Source organism: Hypanus sabinus, chromosome 13, assembly GCF_030144855.1.
Source record: "Hypanus sabinus isolate sHypSab1 chromosome 13, sHypSab1.hap1, whole genome shotgun sequence".
Classification (NCBI taxonomy): Eukaryota; Metazoa; Chordata; class Chondrichthyes; order Myliobatiformes; family Dasyatidae; genus Hypanus; species Hypanus sabinus.
Genome location: NC_082718.1, coordinates 19,606,990 through 19,625,671, shown reverse-complemented (window position 1 = coordinate 19,625,671; position 18,682 = coordinate 19,606,990). Strand labels below are relative to the sequence as shown.

General features: G+C 40.7%; 1 protein-coding gene across 1 annotated transcript in view; it reads right to left on the bottom strand.

The window, feature by feature from the left end:
- Positions 1–18,682, bottom strand: part of LOC132404307 (cadherin-23-like) — a 99,910-nt gene that overhangs the window by 40,454 nt on the left and 40,774 nt on the right. The window contains exons 22-31 of the mRNA XM_059988480.1: positions 16,736–16,824; positions 15,716–15,838; positions 13,737–13,852; positions 12,444–12,589; positions 10,645–10,830; positions 9,561–9,652; positions 5,557–5,670; positions 4,840–4,952; positions 3,431–3,576; positions 2,030–2,210 (exon numbers count right to left, since the gene is read on the bottom strand). Coding sequence (XP_059844463.1) covers positions 2,030–2,210; positions 3,431–3,576; positions 4,840–4,952; positions 5,557–5,670; positions 9,561–9,652; positions 10,645–10,830; positions 12,444–12,589; positions 13,737–13,852; positions 15,716–15,838; positions 16,736–16,824 — 1,306 coding nt within the window. The remainder of the gene's footprint in view (positions 1–2,029; positions 2,211–3,430; positions 3,577–4,839; positions 4,953–5,556; positions 5,671–9,560; positions 9,653–10,644; positions 10,831–12,443; positions 12,590–13,736; positions 13,853–15,715; positions 15,839–16,735; positions 16,825–18,682) is intronic.

The window sequence follows — 18,682 nt, the reverse complement described above, 5'->3', positions numbered from 1 at the left end:
GAAATTATGGCTGTTATCATTAGTTTGCAATGGGTCCAACAAGTTAAGACAAATTGAGTTGTGATCTACTCAGATTCTGTCTCAGTACTGCAGAGTTTGGAATCAAAGCTCTTAAGCAGACCCGGCCTGTTGATGGAAGAGTACTGTCATTTATATTTCGTGGAGAGTGCGGAAATAGTAATACAGTTTTGTTGGGTACCAGCACATGTGGGTGTATCTGGTGATGATGTTATAACAGACAGCCTCTTACCAATTCAGAGGTAGATATCATAGTTAATATTGAAAAGCATGCAGCCAGCTCTTGTATTACTTTGGCTGGGATTAGAAATGGCAGAAATTGAGGGATGGGGGTGGACAGGGAGGTGATACTACAACTTGATTCCATCAGTTCAGGGGAGGTGCCTTTTGGGAAGGGATAGGAATGAAGATGTGTGGTTGGAGAGACTGAGGTTTGAGCATATGGGATTGCACTGCACTTTTGGCTCTTGTTGGTAAACATTGGAATAGGTGGTGTGACTTTTGGAACGTCACAGAGACGGTGGAACATGTGATCATGGTGTGCCACAGATATTCGTTAGAATGTAGCAGCAATTATTGGGTAGATCGGTTGCAGGATTTTGTGGCCCCTGAGGCAGGGATGGCTAAGTCATGTAGGGCCCTGGTGAATTTTTTAATTAAGAGAGGTTTGGTGGACAGGTTCTGATCCCCATCAAGGCTCCTTTCCTACTCCATTACAGCAGGTGATGGTAATACACTTCCCTGACAGGTGTGAGCCACCATTAGCACAAAAGAAGTCGTTGAAATAGTCAGGCAGAGCTTGCTGTCCTGAGGTAAATTCAATAACACTGCAGCTAAAGTAATAAAGGTTTGTTGTTAACTCTTATGAACTGGTTCAGGGTTATAACTGGAACAACCTACAGAAGGACCAAACCTTAAGCAACCCTGGGCTCAGAGGAATTTGAAACAGGGCAAGCAGTGAACTATTGAAAATTTAGCAATTTACTTTACTCTTTGGAAACACAACTTTCTCAATGTGTAGATGCTCGAATAAATGACTTGAACAAGGCTGATAAAAATTATTCAGAATGTAAGTTAAATTACTTTTCACTGCTAAATGTACAAGAAAGGGATGTGCAATATTACTAGTTATCTGAGGCATAGTTTGCTTCCGTGAATTTTAGGGAACAAGAAAAACATAGTTTGCATAAAACACTAGGCATATTTCAAAGTATCTGTGAATTTGGATGTACAAATTGCAATTGTGGGTAATTTTCTGAAGTTACAGTTCTTGTATTGGATCGATGGCCTTAGCCAGCACTTGAGGCGAAAATGAGTGTTACTGAAGAGAAAACCCGGGAGTGTTGTATGTTGTAGAAAAGAAACTCACTTTGAGAAGATACAAAAATATAGAGCTATCAAGACCATAAAGAGACAACCTTATCAGGGCTCTGTGGTTTTCTTTTCTCTGATGATGATGTCACAAAATAAAGCACTGTAAACTTTCTGCTTTGTCCTCTGAAGTATTAGCATCTTTGAAATTGAAATCTAGTTGTGCCACTTTTTCATTGTGATCAAACAAACTTTTCAGTGGGCAATAATCTCGCAAAATCTTTGATCCAACAAAATGAACATGTTCTGACTTGAAGCAAACGGTAAATCACAGGGACAGGTGAACTGAAATGGTTCAGCACTAGTGGCAGGCTTGGACGTTAAATGTCACAGAAGAAGAGGAAACAGTTTTTTTTTAACCGTCATGAAGTAGTGATAAGGAAACAAAAATATTAATCGGTAGTATTACTAGTATCTTCCAAACCTAGTCAATCTGGATGTCATGATCCTCAATGAAGAGCAGGACACCTCATCCTGTGGATGGTCTAAATATCACTGTTGACAGCCTGTGCAATTTCTTCAACCCAAAGCACTACCCTCTATCTTTAATTCCACAACAAGAACTTTTAAGGCTTACTGCTACCGAGGTTGCAAACTCCTGGTTCTGGTTAGGTTTATGCTATCTTTAATGGATACTTACTTGTAAAGGTACCGGGAGCACTGGGGAGGGTTATCGTTCACATCCGCAATATGAATAGTAAGCGTTGCGGTGGAGGAATGCACTCGGTCTGTATCATAAGCTCTTATCTCCAGAATTGAAGTGGTGAGTGTGTTGATATCATCATAATCCAACAAGGAGGCTATTTTGATCTCACCAGTATCTGTAAAAGAAATGTGAAGATATTATTGAGCATCTCTGTTGCAATATCAAAGGATCTTTTGAAAAGATCTAGTAAAATAGAAGCATCACCTAAGCACACAGAGTAATTAATGGTCATTGTCATTTGCTGATTGGAACAAGTAATGATAAAATACTTTCCGGATTTGTCACTTGTAAAGTGGACTACATAGACCTTTCATCATGTTAAAGTGGAAGATAAATATGCCCAAAATCAGCTGAGGTAATAATCAAACATGCTATATGTCTATAATGTGGCTACCATGAACATATATCTTCATAGACTTTGCATTTCACCAAGTATAGCAGCACAACTATGCAGCCAATGGAACCCAGGCTCAGTCCTAACCTCGTGTCCTGTCTGTGTGGAGTTCATATACCCTCCCTGTGATTGCATATAGGATGTTTCCTAGGGTTTTCTGATTTCCTCAACATCCTCACATTTTGTCCAAACTTTCCTTTATTGCTTGTGCCCTCTAATCCAGGTGGCCCCCTGCTGGACCTCTTCTGCACCCTCTCCAAACCTTTGACGTCTATCCAAGAATGGGGTGACTAGAGCTATAAGTGGTACTCCAAGTGTCATCTGACTATATAGCTGCAGCATGTCCTCCCTACTCTTATACTCGCCTAACAATGGGAGTAAACATGCCATATCCCTTCATGTTACTCACTTGCATAGCTACTTTCAGTGAACCATGGACTCACTCGAACCCCAACATTCCACCCTACTTCAATGAGAATAAAGGGCCTGCCATTAATTATATGCTTTCTCCTTTCATTTGTCTTCCGAAAATACATCGCCTCCTATTTGTCCAGATTAAACTCTTGCCAATTCTCAGTCCATATCTGTAACTGATCTGCATCCCTCTATGTTCATCGATATATCCTCAACTCCACCAATATCGGATTCATCTGCAATCTTGCTAATCCACCCAGAAGGGTCTCAGACTGGAAGGTCCAATGTTAATTCACCCTCCACAGAAGCTGCTTGACTTGCTGAGAAAAAGACAACATTAGTTGTTTGTCATTCTTTGTTTGCATTTTTCATTAATTCTACTTGATTTCTCTGTTCTACTGTGAATGCCTGCAAGAAGATGGATCGCTAGTTAATATATGGTGTCATATACGTACTATGATAATGCATTTATTTTTACTTTGAGAACTTCCTAATACCGTATGTGAGGTATATGAGTTTGATCTTACCTTCTTCAATCAGGAAGCCCGTGTGAGTCTTCACAAATTCATAATAAATGACATCATCTACATCCTCGTCAGTGGCGTTAACTCTAATTAAGAATGTTCCCCAAGGCAGATTCTCATCAATAGTTAATGGGTTAGGTGATATTGGCCTTGAAAGACAAAGGATGTAGCTTAATTGTTCTATGCATATAGTTACATGGTTAAACTTTCAGTTTTAATCTTGCAACAAATGCCATATAACATATGGCAAGCTCTGCAGTGTGTCCAAGCTTGGGGTCTTGTATGAAATGCAATATTCATGCCAGGCATGGACATAACATGTGGCTTGAAAGATATAAGGAAGAATTGGAATAGTTGATATAATAACTCAGGCTTTTTTGGAACTGGATATATCATAAATTCTGGGAATTTCAAAGCTATTAAAATCTTAAAAATAATCACAGTCAAAAATAATTAAACATTTAAAATAACTGGAATTCCTTTGGATATTCATAAAACTGCATTGGAAAGATTTAAACATATTATAAACTAATGAAATTCCAAGTCTTTGAAGGTTACAAAACTCTTAACTAAGCAATTTGGAACTGTTCCAGTCCACTTATCTCAGTGGGAATAAATACCTCAAGTGTCCTTAAATGCCACTTGGGGAGTTGTTCAATTGGCTCAACAGTTTGCTTTCTCACTGAGTGCTACAGTGAGTCTAGTGTTGGGGTACAAGCTATGGCTGATCAACCTCTGTCAGCCTGTGTACCCTACCATGTATAGCAAAGCCAACATTACTGTCAATGTAAAGGTGCCAGCTCACAGGTACAGGCAGTGGGCAATGGAGGGTTCTGCCCAAGCACTGACTATGCCCAGGTGATTCAGGAGAGGAAGGATGCATTGTCCTCTGGCTGGTTCTCTGGTGCCCAAAGGGCTGGAGTGCATCCTGAATAAAGATAATAATGTTTTATTTTGGTGGTTTAATTTGATGTATGTATATATGTGTTTGATTAATTGAGATTATGTAAATATACCCTCTTGGAGGAAAACAAACTGTAGTTTTGACCCTATTATGTTGCAAAAGCTGGGCCACTGGAATGAGACTTTGTCTGTGCGGTGTTCTCCACTGTTGGTCTTGATCTGCCTACCTGTGCGTCTATTTGGACATACATTTCTGTCTCAATTTTAACTGGATCAAGAGCCTGAACATTCAAGGAAACAAACAACCCAGAGCAAAGTCTGTGGGGAGTGTAACAATTGTTGATGATTCAGGTCACAGTCCACCGCCCTTCCATCAGATCGTTCATCTCTCCACATTCCAGTATCTGTGTCTCATGGACATTCAGGAATCTGCCAGCAGGTTGAAATTAAGAGCTCGAAACTGCAGATACACATCCATTTGTTTAAAAAGTAAAATCAAAATTGCTCACATGAATTGTGGCGATTCATCATTGACATTTTCCAGATTAATTGTAATGGAGCCAGTGCAGGACTTGGGGCTGCTCTTTCCCACTTCCGCCACCACTATTTTCATCTGAAACCTCTGTCGTGAAAGGAAATGAAGAATGATTCATAGATAGAGGCACATTACCGGAAAATCAGAGTACAGTATAACCTACCAGAAGTAGTAACTGTAATAGAAGATGTGCAGCCTTATGGGGCATTTAATGCTTTAAGAGTTCCCAGTCTCTTCGCATGAGAGTATGATAGATGCCATCTTTTTGAGGTATCACCTTTTGAAGATGTCTTTGATGGTGGGGAGGTCAATGCCCATGATGGAATAGACTGAGTGGCTTGTTTCTATTAACCATCTTGTTAAGCCCTGCTTTATTGTGAGTGGCCAGTGTTATGTTGGAATCCCATTTGGGGCAGAAGAATTTTTGCTTCAGAAACACGTAAGTGCTCAGGGCACATTCTGACCCTGAAGACTAGGAGCAAATTCCTGGGCAGCAGCTACCTACGGAGTTCAGGGACTGGGTTTTCCACAATGTTTCATTGTGCTGAATATACAAACGTTGCTCTGTGTTTCTCGACCAATAACAACAACTCTTGCCGAAGCACGGTTCAACCAATTTTACCAGGAAGTAAATTGTTAAATCCCGCAGGATGTTTGTGAGCCAGTAAAAAGTTAAATTCTCATCAATTACCTTTATGCCTTTTTCATAATCTAAAGGTGAAATGGAAGTTCTAGAAATGAGTCCAGTGCTGGAATCCAGGATGAAGTATTGTTTAGTTCCTGAGGTTTCTTCTGTTATAGAGTACTGGGATAGGAGATTAGAATATCAGTAGTCTACAAACACACCAAGCCAATTCACAGAATTCAACAAAATTGCAATAATTTTTAAAGATAAAAAATGATTTACTTGTATTTCATGTGTATTTGTATTTATTTAAAATCTTCAATTAAAATCATAGAATGTAAAACATAGAACATAGAGCATTACCACACAGTACAAGCCCTTCACCCCATGATATCTATCAACCTTTTAACCTACTCTTAAGGTCAATCTAACCCTTCCCTCCCATATGACCTTCCACTTTTCTATCAGACACGCACCTATCTACAAGTTTCTTAAATGCACTCTACCACCACCCCGGCAGGGCATTCCACACAGCCACCACTCTCTGTGTAAAAAAAAAAGGGGGGAAGGGTTAAGGGGAGGGGGAGGGCTGATATCATATCATATTATTCTATTCATTCTATCTAATTATCTTAAAAATTTAATAAAAATAATTTAAAAACCTATCCCTTAGATCCCCTTATACTTTCCTCCAATCACCTTAAATTATGCACCTTGTATCAGCTATTTCTACCCCGGGAAAATATCTCTGGCTTTTCACTCAGTCTATGCCTCTTATCATCTTATAGACCTCTATCATGTCACCCCTCATCCTCCGTCACTCCAAAGAGAAAAGCCCCAGCTCACTCAACCTATCTTCAGAAGACATGCTCTCTAATCCAGACCACATCCTGGTATATCTCCTCTGCACCATCTCTAAAGCTTCCGTGCTTCCTGTAACGAGTCTAACCATGGATTTATAGAGTTGTCACATGATCCATTTGCTTTGAACCCAATCTCTCGCCTAATGAAGACCAACACACTATATACACCTTCTAAACAACTCTATCCACTCGAGCAGCACCCTTGATGGATCTGCAAACATGGACCCCCGAAATCCCTCTGTTTCTCCATCTTTTTATTTCTTAGGTGGTCCCTCAGGATCAAGGATTAGTTGGTTCCATCCTAGTTCTGTGCGTTCTGAGACTGTTGATGAGGGGAATGTGAGACCATCAGACGCTACTACAAGTGGGACAGGACACTGTCAGTGGTGTAGGCAGTGTGGGAATAGGCAGGATTCTGTGTAATCCTGTTGCATGGGCTCCAGGTTCTAAATGCTATCCACAAATGATACTGCTGAATTTTTAGTTCTATGGGCTAGGGATCCCCATGAGTCGGTAGGGATGCCACACCATTTCAAGAAGGTTTTGACAATATCTTGTCAATTTTTGAAGAGGGGACAGACCATTCAGATCAAGGCATCAGAACAGCTTGGGGCTATAGAAACTTCACCTACTAATTTCTTTGGTCTGGTATCACAATGTTATCCATTCCTGAAAAACACATTCATAGATTTCAATATATTCCTGGATGTACTGAAAGGAGCAATGGTATTCAAAGTGAGAAATAAATTCTGACATTAAGGTGCCAAAATCTTCTTCCTCATAGTGAAAGCTCACCGTTGGGGTAAAATGGATTACTTCTTTCCAAGAGGAAAAAGGCCGCTGATGAAATTGCACTCATGATTTTTAGAATGTGCCACTAATTGTAAATAGATAAATTAGTTTACAATTGCAACAAGTTAAAAGTTAAAGTCGAAGTCCTGTCCCGAGCCTTATAGGCTCATCAGGCCGGTGCTTATGCCAGTTTCCATGGCGTGAAGCGACTGAGAGTACGAGACTCCCCTCCCCCCCCCCCCCCCGCCCCAGATAGGTCGCCAGTCTATCGCGAGGTTAACCCCCAGCATTTTGCCAGTACCCATTTTCAGCTGGGTGGATTGGAGCAATGTGTGGTTAAGTGCCTTGCTCAAGGACACAACACGCTGCCTCGGCTGAGGCTCAAACTCACAACCTTCAGATCACTAGTCCAACAGCTTAACCACTTGGCCATGCACCACACATTGCAACAAGATAAAGTGGAAAAACTTGCCTTGCATTCTTATCATAGAGATCAATTCATTACAACAGTGCATTGAGATAAAACAATAACGGAATGCTGATTAAAGTGTTACAGCTACAGAGAAAATGCAGTGCAGGCACACAATAAGGTGCAAGGTCATAACAAGTTAGATTAGGAGACCAGAAGTCATATCTATCAAATTAGGGTACCATCCAACTATCTTATAACAGTAAAGGCTGTCCTTGAGTCTGGTGGATTCAGTTTTCAGGCCACTTCATCGTCCATATGACTGCGCCATTGACCTTTCACCTGGCACATCTCCCCCAAGAAGGAAGAAGAAGGAAGAGAGAATTTCCATGATGAATGGGATCTTTGATTATAAGGCAGTGAGAAGTGTCGACAAGATCAATGGAGGTCCCTCCCCTTTCTCTGGAGAGAGTTTATTATCGATGACTAATGCAAACCCACAGAATCTCACGGCTACTTGAACTATACCTCCTCCCACCCTGTCACTTGCAAAATTGCCATTCCCTTCTCCCAATTCCTCCATCACCACCACATCTGCTCTCAGATAAGGCTTCCAGAACAAATGAGATGTCCTCCTTTTTCAAAGAAAGGGGCTTCCCTTCCTGCACCATCAATGCTGCCCTCAACTACATCTCTTCCATTTCAAGCACATCTGCTCTCATCCCGTCCTTCTGCCACCTTATCGGAGATAGAGTTCCTCTTGCCCTCACCTACCACCCCACCAGCCTCTGCATCAGTGCATAATTCTCCACAACTTTCGCCATCTTCAAAGGGATTCTACTACCAAGTACATCTTGCCCTCCCCCCCCCCCCACACTTTCTGTTTACCACAGGAGTTACTCCTTACGTGACTCCCTTGTCCATTTGTCCCTCCCCACTGATCTCCCTCCTGGCACTCGTCCTTGCAAATGAAACAAATGCTACACCTACCCCTACACCTCCTCCCTCACTACCATTTAGGGTAACGAGGCACCTTTCAGTGTAACCAATACCCAAAACAGTCCTTCCCGGTGAGGCAACACTTCACCTGTGAGTCTGTTCGGATCATCTACTGTGTCCAGTGCTCCCAGCTTGGCCTCTATCGGTGGGAACTAGTGTGGATTGGGAGACTGCTTCTATACACCATTTGCCAGAAAAAACAGGATCTCCCAGTGGCCACCCATTTTAATTCCACTTCCCATTCCCTTTCCAATACGTCCATCCATGGCCTCCTCCATTGACATGATGAAGTCACACTCAGGTTAGAGGAACAACACCTCATATTGCATCTGGGTAGCCTCCAACCTGATGGAGGCTCGAACTTCCGATAATGCCTGGCTGTGACATCTATGTGGTTGGACCAGGGCACTCATAGAACTTCAAAGCTCTCAACCTTCTCGACCTCAGCACAGGATCAAGTGCACCCCGCACCCCCCCCCCCCCCCCCGCTTCCTGAAATCGGTGACCGATACTTTTGCTTGGTTATGGATTGAAATAAAATAAATAAACTGGTGGTGAAACTGGTTGACACATTCAGAGCTTAATGTGCGTACTATTCTAACATACCAATTAGAAGAGTAAAGTAACTAAGTTATGGTTTATTACATTTGTTGGAGATGCCATCGAAATTCAGTTCAATTTTTAAGAAGCAACATACTTGCTTTAAGTCTGCAGTGCTGGAAAACTTTGTGCTTCATCAAGACAGAATTGATTAATGCAAAGTCGAAAGAAAAGACAGCGGGATGGTATAAAGTTTGCTCAAAGATATATACAAGGACAAATTTTGAGTAGGTAAACTACATTTAGAAAACAGATCACCTAATGAAAAATTTGTAAGTGCAGACTTGGAAATACTGACTTATGAATTAATTATAAAGGGACATGATGTGAAAACACCATTGCCATTTAACAGTGACATCACAAGTCATTTTCAATCAAAGTAAAGAATGTGATCTGCATTTACTTACTGTGACAGAATCGTTGACATCTGGGTCAGCAGCAAGGATCTGATAAACTGATCCTGAAGTTGGAAAGTTTTCAGGAATACTCAGTGAAATACCTGGTTAGAAGAAAGAACATAGGGTAATTTGAATCTGGAAACCTATTTAACAAAACACTGCCTTGTTCTGCTTTCATTAAACTGCACCTACTTAAGAGGAGTAACTTGGCATGTAACGTTAGAGAATTTTCCATTAAAGTGAATAGCATATATAATCATTAAAGTTAATAATGCATATAACACTCTGAGCATAGTATTGCCTGCAGGTGCAACGGTATTCAAACTTTTGGTCACTCCATCATTTTTTTCAAATAACATATAATTAGTTATTTATTTGTATTATTTAAATGTGCTGGAATCCTTAAAGGTGCCCTCTAAACACAAGGCAACAAATCTCTTTTCTGATTATGGTGATAATTTTATTCCAAAAGAATGTGATTTCCTTTTTGTACTTTTCGGTAACTATCAGCAGTTGAAGCTGTTCAGTCTGTTGTGTAACAAAATCAACTTTCTTCAATTACCTATTCGAAGAGGACAAAACAGCAGATTCTTTCAGTTTATGCCATATAATGGAGTGAATGGGGAATAATTATGTTTGTTTACAATACAACTCAGCAGTGTGGTCAACCAAATGACCAGGCAGGGGGAATACCTGATCGTCACCAATGGCTGAATGGCTGTAGAGATATCAATATGCGTCGCTGTTCAGTAAAATCATTACAAGAAATTTAAGGCCTGCATATAATCATAAATTTCTAAACATGCTCTTGCTGTTGATTTCAAGCAGAAAGCCTAACAACAAAATCAGCTGACTTTCAGATCATTAATAACTGAGGCCCGAACACTGATTTTATAAGAAAACAAAAACAGGCCACTGGAAGAGCTGAGCGAGTCACGTAACATCTGTGGAGGCAAATGGATTGTTGATGTTTTTGGGTGAGACCCTGCATCAGTCCTTTTGCTTCCATAGATACTGTTTGACTCACTGAACTCCTCCAGCACCTTGTTTTTGTTACATAAAAGTAATTTTGAGTGTGATTTTAGATAAATACCTGCACCGACAGTGAATGCAGGGTCGCAGTTGGGTGCTTCATCGATATTAACCACAGAGACTGTCAGGGTGTACGTGGATGAGTGCGTCCGATTATTGTCGTATGCTCTGATGGCTAAAAAGTGGACTTGTGCAACATCGGGGCTGTCGTAGTCCAGCCGGCTCTGTAGAATAATATCGCCAGAATCTGAGAAAAAAATAGTTGAAAATAAAGGCAATAATCATGTCGTCTTTAAGATGAAGCAACATGGAACCTTAATGATGGAGACAGCACCATGTCATGGCAATTAGTCCTGAAATTTTGGCACAGTATTCTCAGCCTCTCTAACAGTGGTGCAAAATTAGATACAGTTAGTAACATTAAAACATAACCAACAGAAACTTCTTGAAAATTAGCCTCCAACCTGATGGCATGAACATTGACTTCTCTAAATTCCATTAATGCCCCTCCTCCCCTTCTTACCCCATCCCTGATATATTTAGTTGTTTTTTTCCTCTCTCTCTCTCTCTCTCTCTCTCTCTCTGCCCATCACTCTGTCTGTTCTCCATCTCCCTCTGGTGCTTCCCCCCTGATGCACCATCAATAACTCTCTCTGAGATGTAAAGGTGAGATATCGGCTTTTATTGACTGGAAGAAGGAACAAGCAGTGAGTGACCACCATACTACGTCCTGGAGACTGAGAGGCCGGGCTCAGACCTCAATCGCCTTTATACAGGGGTCTGTGGAAGGAGCCACAGGAGCAGTCAGCCGGGGGGGGGGGGCGTGTCCAGACAGGTATATGTAGTTCACCACACTCCCCCCCTTTCTTTCTCCCGAGGCCTCCCGTCCCATGATCCTTTCCCTTCTCCAGCTCTGTATCACTTTTGCCAATCACCTTTCCAAGCTCTTAGCTTCATCTCACCCGCTCCGGTCTTCTCCTATCATTTCGCATTTCCCCCTCCCCCCACTACTTTCAAATCTCTTAGTATCTCTCCTTTCAGTTAGTCCTGACGAAGGGTCTCGGCCCGAAATGTTGACAGTGCTTCTCCTTATAGATGGTGCCTGACCTGCTGTGTTCCACCAGCATTTTGTGTGTGTTGCTTCTTGAAAATTAATTCATTTAGTTTTGTTAGTACCAACTAGTGTTATTTCTGTTGATTCACGGGCCTTCATTACTATTTACTGTTGGGAATATTGTACTCTAAGGCATACCAGTATGATGAAATTTGCTATTTTCAGCTTTCTTCTGTACTGTACAATCTTTCTGCTAACTCCAGCGTAGGAAGCTGTGCCTGAATAATGAGAACTACTTATTGCCTACATCTCCTAATCCCAGATGTCACAAGCTAACTTAATGAGCTGGATTACAACATGCAGAGTTTAATTTTTCTTGCATGCCCCTATAGTAAGCCAGCAGTTTGTAAAGAGCTCTCTGTAAGTGACTGAGCTTTACTGTTTTAAAAAATGGCTTATTTAACCAAATTTAACAATTTAACCATATTTAACAAGGCAGGATCATCAGCACTGCTCCACTGCTTGATCATCTCTTTGTAGCATTGAAGTAGTCTGCAGTCTGTATCCAGTAGACTGTGTTCAAATACTTGCATAGTGGCAGAGCTGTCTGGGGGCACACATATCAGGTTGGGTTCTTGCAGCATTGGCAACATAGCGGAGTGAGGGTACTCCCTCCACCAATGACACTTTGTACCCCTCGTTGGTTCCGGGTTGCTGAAATCTAATTCTATTGGTTTGTGGAGAAACGTAATCCAACGGGTGTTGTTATGTCTGATTGTGCAAGCTGCAAGTTTAGATAGACTCACCGTTGTCCAAAGAGAACAGAGGCTGATTATCAATGAACTCAAACAAGACATTATCATTCTCATCCCAGTCAAAAGCTTCCACCTTCCCAATTAGAGTTCCAAGAAGCACTTCCTCTTGTGCTTGAATTGTATGCGAGGGAATAGGTCTGTAAGAGGGTAAGGTTCCAATTACCGCCATAATAAAAAGTAAATAGTGTGGCAGCACGACAGTGCAGTAGTTAGTGTAATTCTCTGGTTTCCAAGACGTATGGGTTAACAGGTTCATTGATCACCTGGGTTGAATTGGACTGGAGGGGCCTGGTACTGTACTGTAGCTTGAAATAAGAAATAAAGCAAAACTTGTACACAAAGCAAACAACCTTCATCTGATGCATTGGTAATGTTCTGATTTGTGCATATTATACGTTTGGGAATTGGACTGATTATTTTGTGATAGTGCAGAACAGTTTGCTAATTAATCTGTTTCTTTAGGCTACCTGATGTATCCTTGGGCAATAGCTACAGGAGAAACTCTGGGCTAGTTACTATCTGAGCTTCACACGTCCTACAACTTAACTTCAGGATTACTCAAAATAAGAAACTTGAAAGCCAACTAATGCAGCGCCTAACAATTTTCAAATTTAATGAGGGAGTAAACAGTGATGGTAGCTGCTACTCTGGGGCCTGCTGTATTAAGAGCCTCCTGGCTCCGTGTGGAAAATTAGATGCCCAGGAATTCCAGTCACCAAAGTTCATACACTGGACAAGTGCATAGACTCCTCCAACATGAGGTTTGGTGGTGGGCTTATCACTATAAAATTGAATAGCCTCTAAAAGGATGTTGTACTGTTTTGTAATAGACCTGGGACTGAGACAACAAGATTGTGACTGGTTTAGATACGGGAAATAGAGAGAAGCTGTTATTGGTCATGGATGAATCAAGGTGGGGAACACAGTAAAAATTACAAGAAAAATGTGAGAAAAAGATTCTTTTAACATCTTCAGATTACTAAAATGTAGAACTCACTGCCTGTAGGAGGGGTGGAAACAGATTCAGCCAGAAGATTCAAAAGAGAACTGGGTGAATGTTAGAGGAAGTTGCAACATCACGTTTACAGGAACCTCTGCTTGCTGATCTTCCCTTGGGGGCTTACATTGTTGTCTGAGACTCACCCCCACCTTGCTGCCACCCAACCACTAGCTAGAATATCACCTTCTGCAGAGATTTAGACGTTGTGTTACCGTTAGCATTGCAACCACTCTTGGAAATGATGTGGAATAGTCTATATACTCGAATGTGAAAACCTTACTTACGTAAATATAGGTTCCTCATCATTTAAGTCATTTACAATGATGGTCAAAGTTCCCTTGCAAGAGTGTTGTGGAGCCGGGTTTCCTTTGTCATCTACCTCAATCTTTAGTGTGAAAAACTGTACAAGGAAATAATGAATCAATTAATACAGTAGGATTTATTGACATCTAGCCCATCAATGGGACAGTGACCAAATTTGCCTGAAATCAGCGCCGTGTTTTCATGGGGGGAAGGAGAAGAGTTTAGCATTAACTGGCTGGCATCTACTACCCGTGCTGATGATGTATCATTTAAGTGGAAGAGCTGCAGGGAAGCTGGAGGGTCTGTTCTGGCGGTGTAGTAGTCTCTGGGACGACACTCAATGGTCCTTTTATGAAGATACAAATTCCACCAATGGGCCAATGATAAGAAGTGAAGTTAAACTAGATTTAAGGCAGCCTTGTTTGTGTTTAGAGAGTAGCATTGCTGATGGGAAATTGCTCTCCTGTCTTGTATGATGTCAAGTGCCAGGAATTTCCCTCAGTCTTCCAGTAGACTATAGAATAAAGAAGTTTACTCCTGTCCAAATCTTGCCACTTCCACAAAATAATTATTATTTTTCATATAATTGAAATTCCATTACAGATACAAAAATGATGATGGAATCCATTCTTTAAAGCTCCTGTACACAATTTTGCCTGAAAATCTATCTTACCAAATGGATTTTCTGTTCATGTACTGAGATTCCCTTTGGAAATCACACACAATATTCTGTACATCATTACTCAACAATTCCCCCCCCCCCTCCCACCATCACCACCAGCAGTACTGATAAAAGGGAAAGAGGTTGGCACAAATTGGTCAGTGGTTAGGAAACATTGTGTTTATTGCAACAGAGCTATAAGAAAGAACGAAAGTAAGAAGGCTTTGCTGAGCATACAGCTTCAACCACCAGAAACTGGAGACTTTCCCAGTAAGCTATTTAGAGGACAGTGGCATCTCTCTATTTATTCATTTATTTTTATTTATTGAGATACAACATGGAATGGGCACTTCTTGCCCTTCAATTCATTCTGCACAGCAATCCCCTGATTTAATTCTAGCCTTGTCATGGGACAGTTTACAATGACCAATTAACCTATCAACTGATGTGTCTTTGGACTGTGGGAGGAAACCAGAGTACCTGGAGGAAACTCCTGCAAACACGGGAAGAAAGTACACACTCTTTACAAAAAGCAGCAGTAGTTGAATCTGGCCTGCTTGTACAGAAAAGCATCATGCTAACCACCGATGGGAAATGGACAGTCAGTGTTGCTGTTCAAAAGCCTTCAACTGGATTGGATGACAGCTGCCGGCTTTCTACAAGAAAGGTTTCAACCCAAAACGTCAGCTGTCCATTTCCCTCCATAGATGCTGCCTGATTTGTTGAGCTCCTGCCCCTTCTTCTGTCTTGATAACTAAAAATAAGTTCCGGTGAAATTCCTTCTGTTTTCATTCTATTTTAAACTAAATTAAACGTAGCTTGGCGTTTTGGAATATCAACTGAAAGCAGTGAAGCTGCCATCAACATCTCAAGTTGTGATTGGCACTTGTGGTCTGAGTAGTGAAAGCCCCCAGTATATTCTTGAAAGTTGTTTTTAAAGCAAATGCAGCTTTCCAAGAAAATATTAATTCAGTGCTCTCTTTATTTTTTTATCATGCAGGATAATGTTAATACCTCTTTCAGTAGATAGAAGAAATGCAATGCACTCTTCTTCCAAAAGTCATATGAAATGAGCAATAGAATTAAGTACTAAATAAAAACATTGTGACTCTTGATTTCAGGATAAAATCGTAAAAGTAAGAAAATCAGTTCAGTTCATTGTAATGTGAAAAAGTAGGTGTCAATCAGATATTTCAGGATAACTGCTTTGATTTAATCATCAGTAAATTAAAAAGAAGCTTTGCACACAAGAATAAAAACATTGGCTATTAGTGTCTTGTTAATATTCTTTTGACTCACATGATATGTGTGGTCGTAGTCCAGAACTGTTGTTGAGTTTCTGTACACGATTCCTGTGTCAGGATCAATGCTGAACTGATTACCTCCGGTGATTGGACTAGATTCCTGGGACACAATGCTAAACTAATACAAATATGAAGTCTCGTTAGTTGATTTCAGTATAGATATTGTTGCTGGCATTTAATTACAATGGTGCTACGTGATATATAGAGTAGATTAAACCCTGGACCGAACTCTGATTGCATGGTGAAAGGTTGTACGGCTAGGTTTGGTTGGAAACTTTGATCATCAGGTAAGATTAGTGATAGAATTTGAGCCTGTAGGATTAAAGTTGTCATGCTAACACCAAGAGTAGGAGGTTATCAACAAGTGAAAACTGACTTAGTTGGTGGTAGATGGAGATCAGTGTAGGAGAGTGTGTGGTAAACTGACAAGTATGCAAGACTGGCAAATTTGAGTATTTTCTTGAGGGGACATGAGAAGTAGTGGAGGAGTTTTGTTGTTGAAGAGTACAGATCATGTTCGCTTGTGAACAATAGTGCAATATTCAGGAAAACTAATGGAACATGCATGAGTGGAAGTCTTACCTCAGTTTTGGTCAGTCATTACGTGATTACTGAGCTTAGTGTGAGTTGTTCATGCTGGGAAAGAATGTGTTCCACTTCAAGGGACCAAGAGCAAATTCCCAGAAAAGCTGTCAAAGCTTAAAGGGTTAAATAATAAAGAATGGGCTGTATGAGCCTCACTTGAGTTTTAGGAGACAATCCTTCAAGGAAGATCTATTTCCGGGCTTTAAATTGAATAGGATAAATAGAGAAAATTAATATCCACTGTTGGGGAAATTCAGAAGTGGGGACACAAACTCAAAGGTTCTTCTTGCACAGTGATACTTAACCATTATTCAAACCATTTTGAAAGGCGAGTAGCACAATATCATTGGTGCATGTCTAAGAATTGTCTATTATCAATATTTACCATTGATATAATAATTATATAGCTCAGAGGTAGGGCAGGACTTACTGTCAGTGAATCCCCTTCATCAGGGTCTGTAGCAGTAACCTGGTAGATCGTTTTCAGATTTGGGTAATTCTCATCAATGTTCATTGTGGCTGCAAATATTAAAGTAATCATTTTAAAACACTGTATGCAAAGACTTTATACTGCACTGTATTAGACTAGATGGATATCATCTCCTCCCTCCCCTCGCCATCTTTTCCAAGTGAAACAAGCCTTCCTCATTCTCACTCATAGCAGACTTTACAAGATGAACAAAAATAAGATTGTGTGGAAAGTGAGGTGTTCTCTGTGTGCTGAATGTAAGGGACAAATGTTAAACTTGCCAGTTCCTGCTGCCAGCTGTGGTGAAGTGCACACTGGTGGTTCATTGACAGGCTGAAGCACAATGGTCAGGCTGACTGTAGCCGTGTTCAACGCTTTATCTGTGACAAACACTTGCAGTGAATGGAATTTTATTGTCGTGCTGTTATCGTAGTCCAACACATTTGTTGCAGTCAATATCCCTGTAACTGTAAAGATAGGTACACTTCAATAATTTATTGTTTCAACCTGTTGTAATCAATTAATATTTTAATTCTCAAGATGCATGAAAATGGGACTCAAAGAGAATACAAAAACAATGAATTGCAAATCATAACAGTGTTGTGAGTCAACATTGCAGATTCTTGCATTATTAACAAAGACTTCTGTTCTAACAAATGGGATTTACAGAAGTAGAAAAAGTAATTCAATAATGTTATACATGTAAAAAAAGAAATTTTTTATGCATGACTTGACCTTTGATATCCTTAATGTTTCTTGCATTCAATTTGATCAGAATCAGGTTTAATATCATTGGCATGCGTTGTAAAATTTATTGTTTTGCGGGTGTTGTACATTATAATAATAATAATAAAAACTATAAATTACTATAAACTATAAATAATAATCTATAAACTACATATTTATTTTTATTTTTATATATACTGAAGTATATATAAAAAGAAAAAGAAGTTAAATATGTAGCGCAAAATTGAGGGAAAGATACTGAGGTCGAGTTCATAGGTTCATTGCTCATTCAGAGATCTGATGGCAAGAGGGGAAGAAGCTGCTCCTGATACACTTGAGTGTGTGTCCTCAGGCTCCTGTCCCTCTTCCTTGATGGTAGCAATGAGATGGGGGCATGAGAAATGGGTGATGGATTCCACCTTCCTGAGGCAATGCTTTTTGAAGGTGCCCTGGTTGCTGGGAGGTGAGTGTCCATGCTAGGCCGGAGCTAATAGCTCTGTGAAGCTTTTTCTGATCCTGTGTGTTGGCCCCTCCATACCAGACAGAGATGCAACCAGTTAGAATGCTCTCCCCAGCACATCTATAGAAACTTGTGGCTGTCTTTGGCGACGTACCAATTCTCCTCAAACTTCTAATGAGATACAGCTGCTGCCTTCTTTGTAATTGCATCAATATTTTGGGCCCAGAATAGTTCCTCAGAGACATTGACACCCAGGAACTGCTCACCCTTTCCAGTTCTGATCCCTCGATGAGGACTGGCATGTGTTCCCTTGACTTTTCTTCCTGAAATTCCACAATCAATTCCTTTGTTTTACCGACATTGAGTGCAAGGCTATGGCTGTAACACCACTCAATCAGCTGATCACACCTATCTATTCCTCGTCACCATCTGAAGTTCTGCCAACAATAGTTGTGTTGTCAGAAAATATATAGATGGGATTTGACGTGCCTAGCCACAGTGAGAGTAGAGTAGTGGGCTAAACGCGCATCCTTGAGGTGAGTCGGTGTTGATTGCAGACTCCTGGTGAGGAAGTCAAGAGTCCAGTTGCAGGCCCAGGTTGTTGATTAGAACTTAGAGTAATGATTGTGTTGAATGCTGAGCTGCAGTCAATAAACAATAGGTATTGCTGTAAGCCAGGTGATCCAAGTCAAGCAGAGTGCCACTGAGACTCTAGACCTATT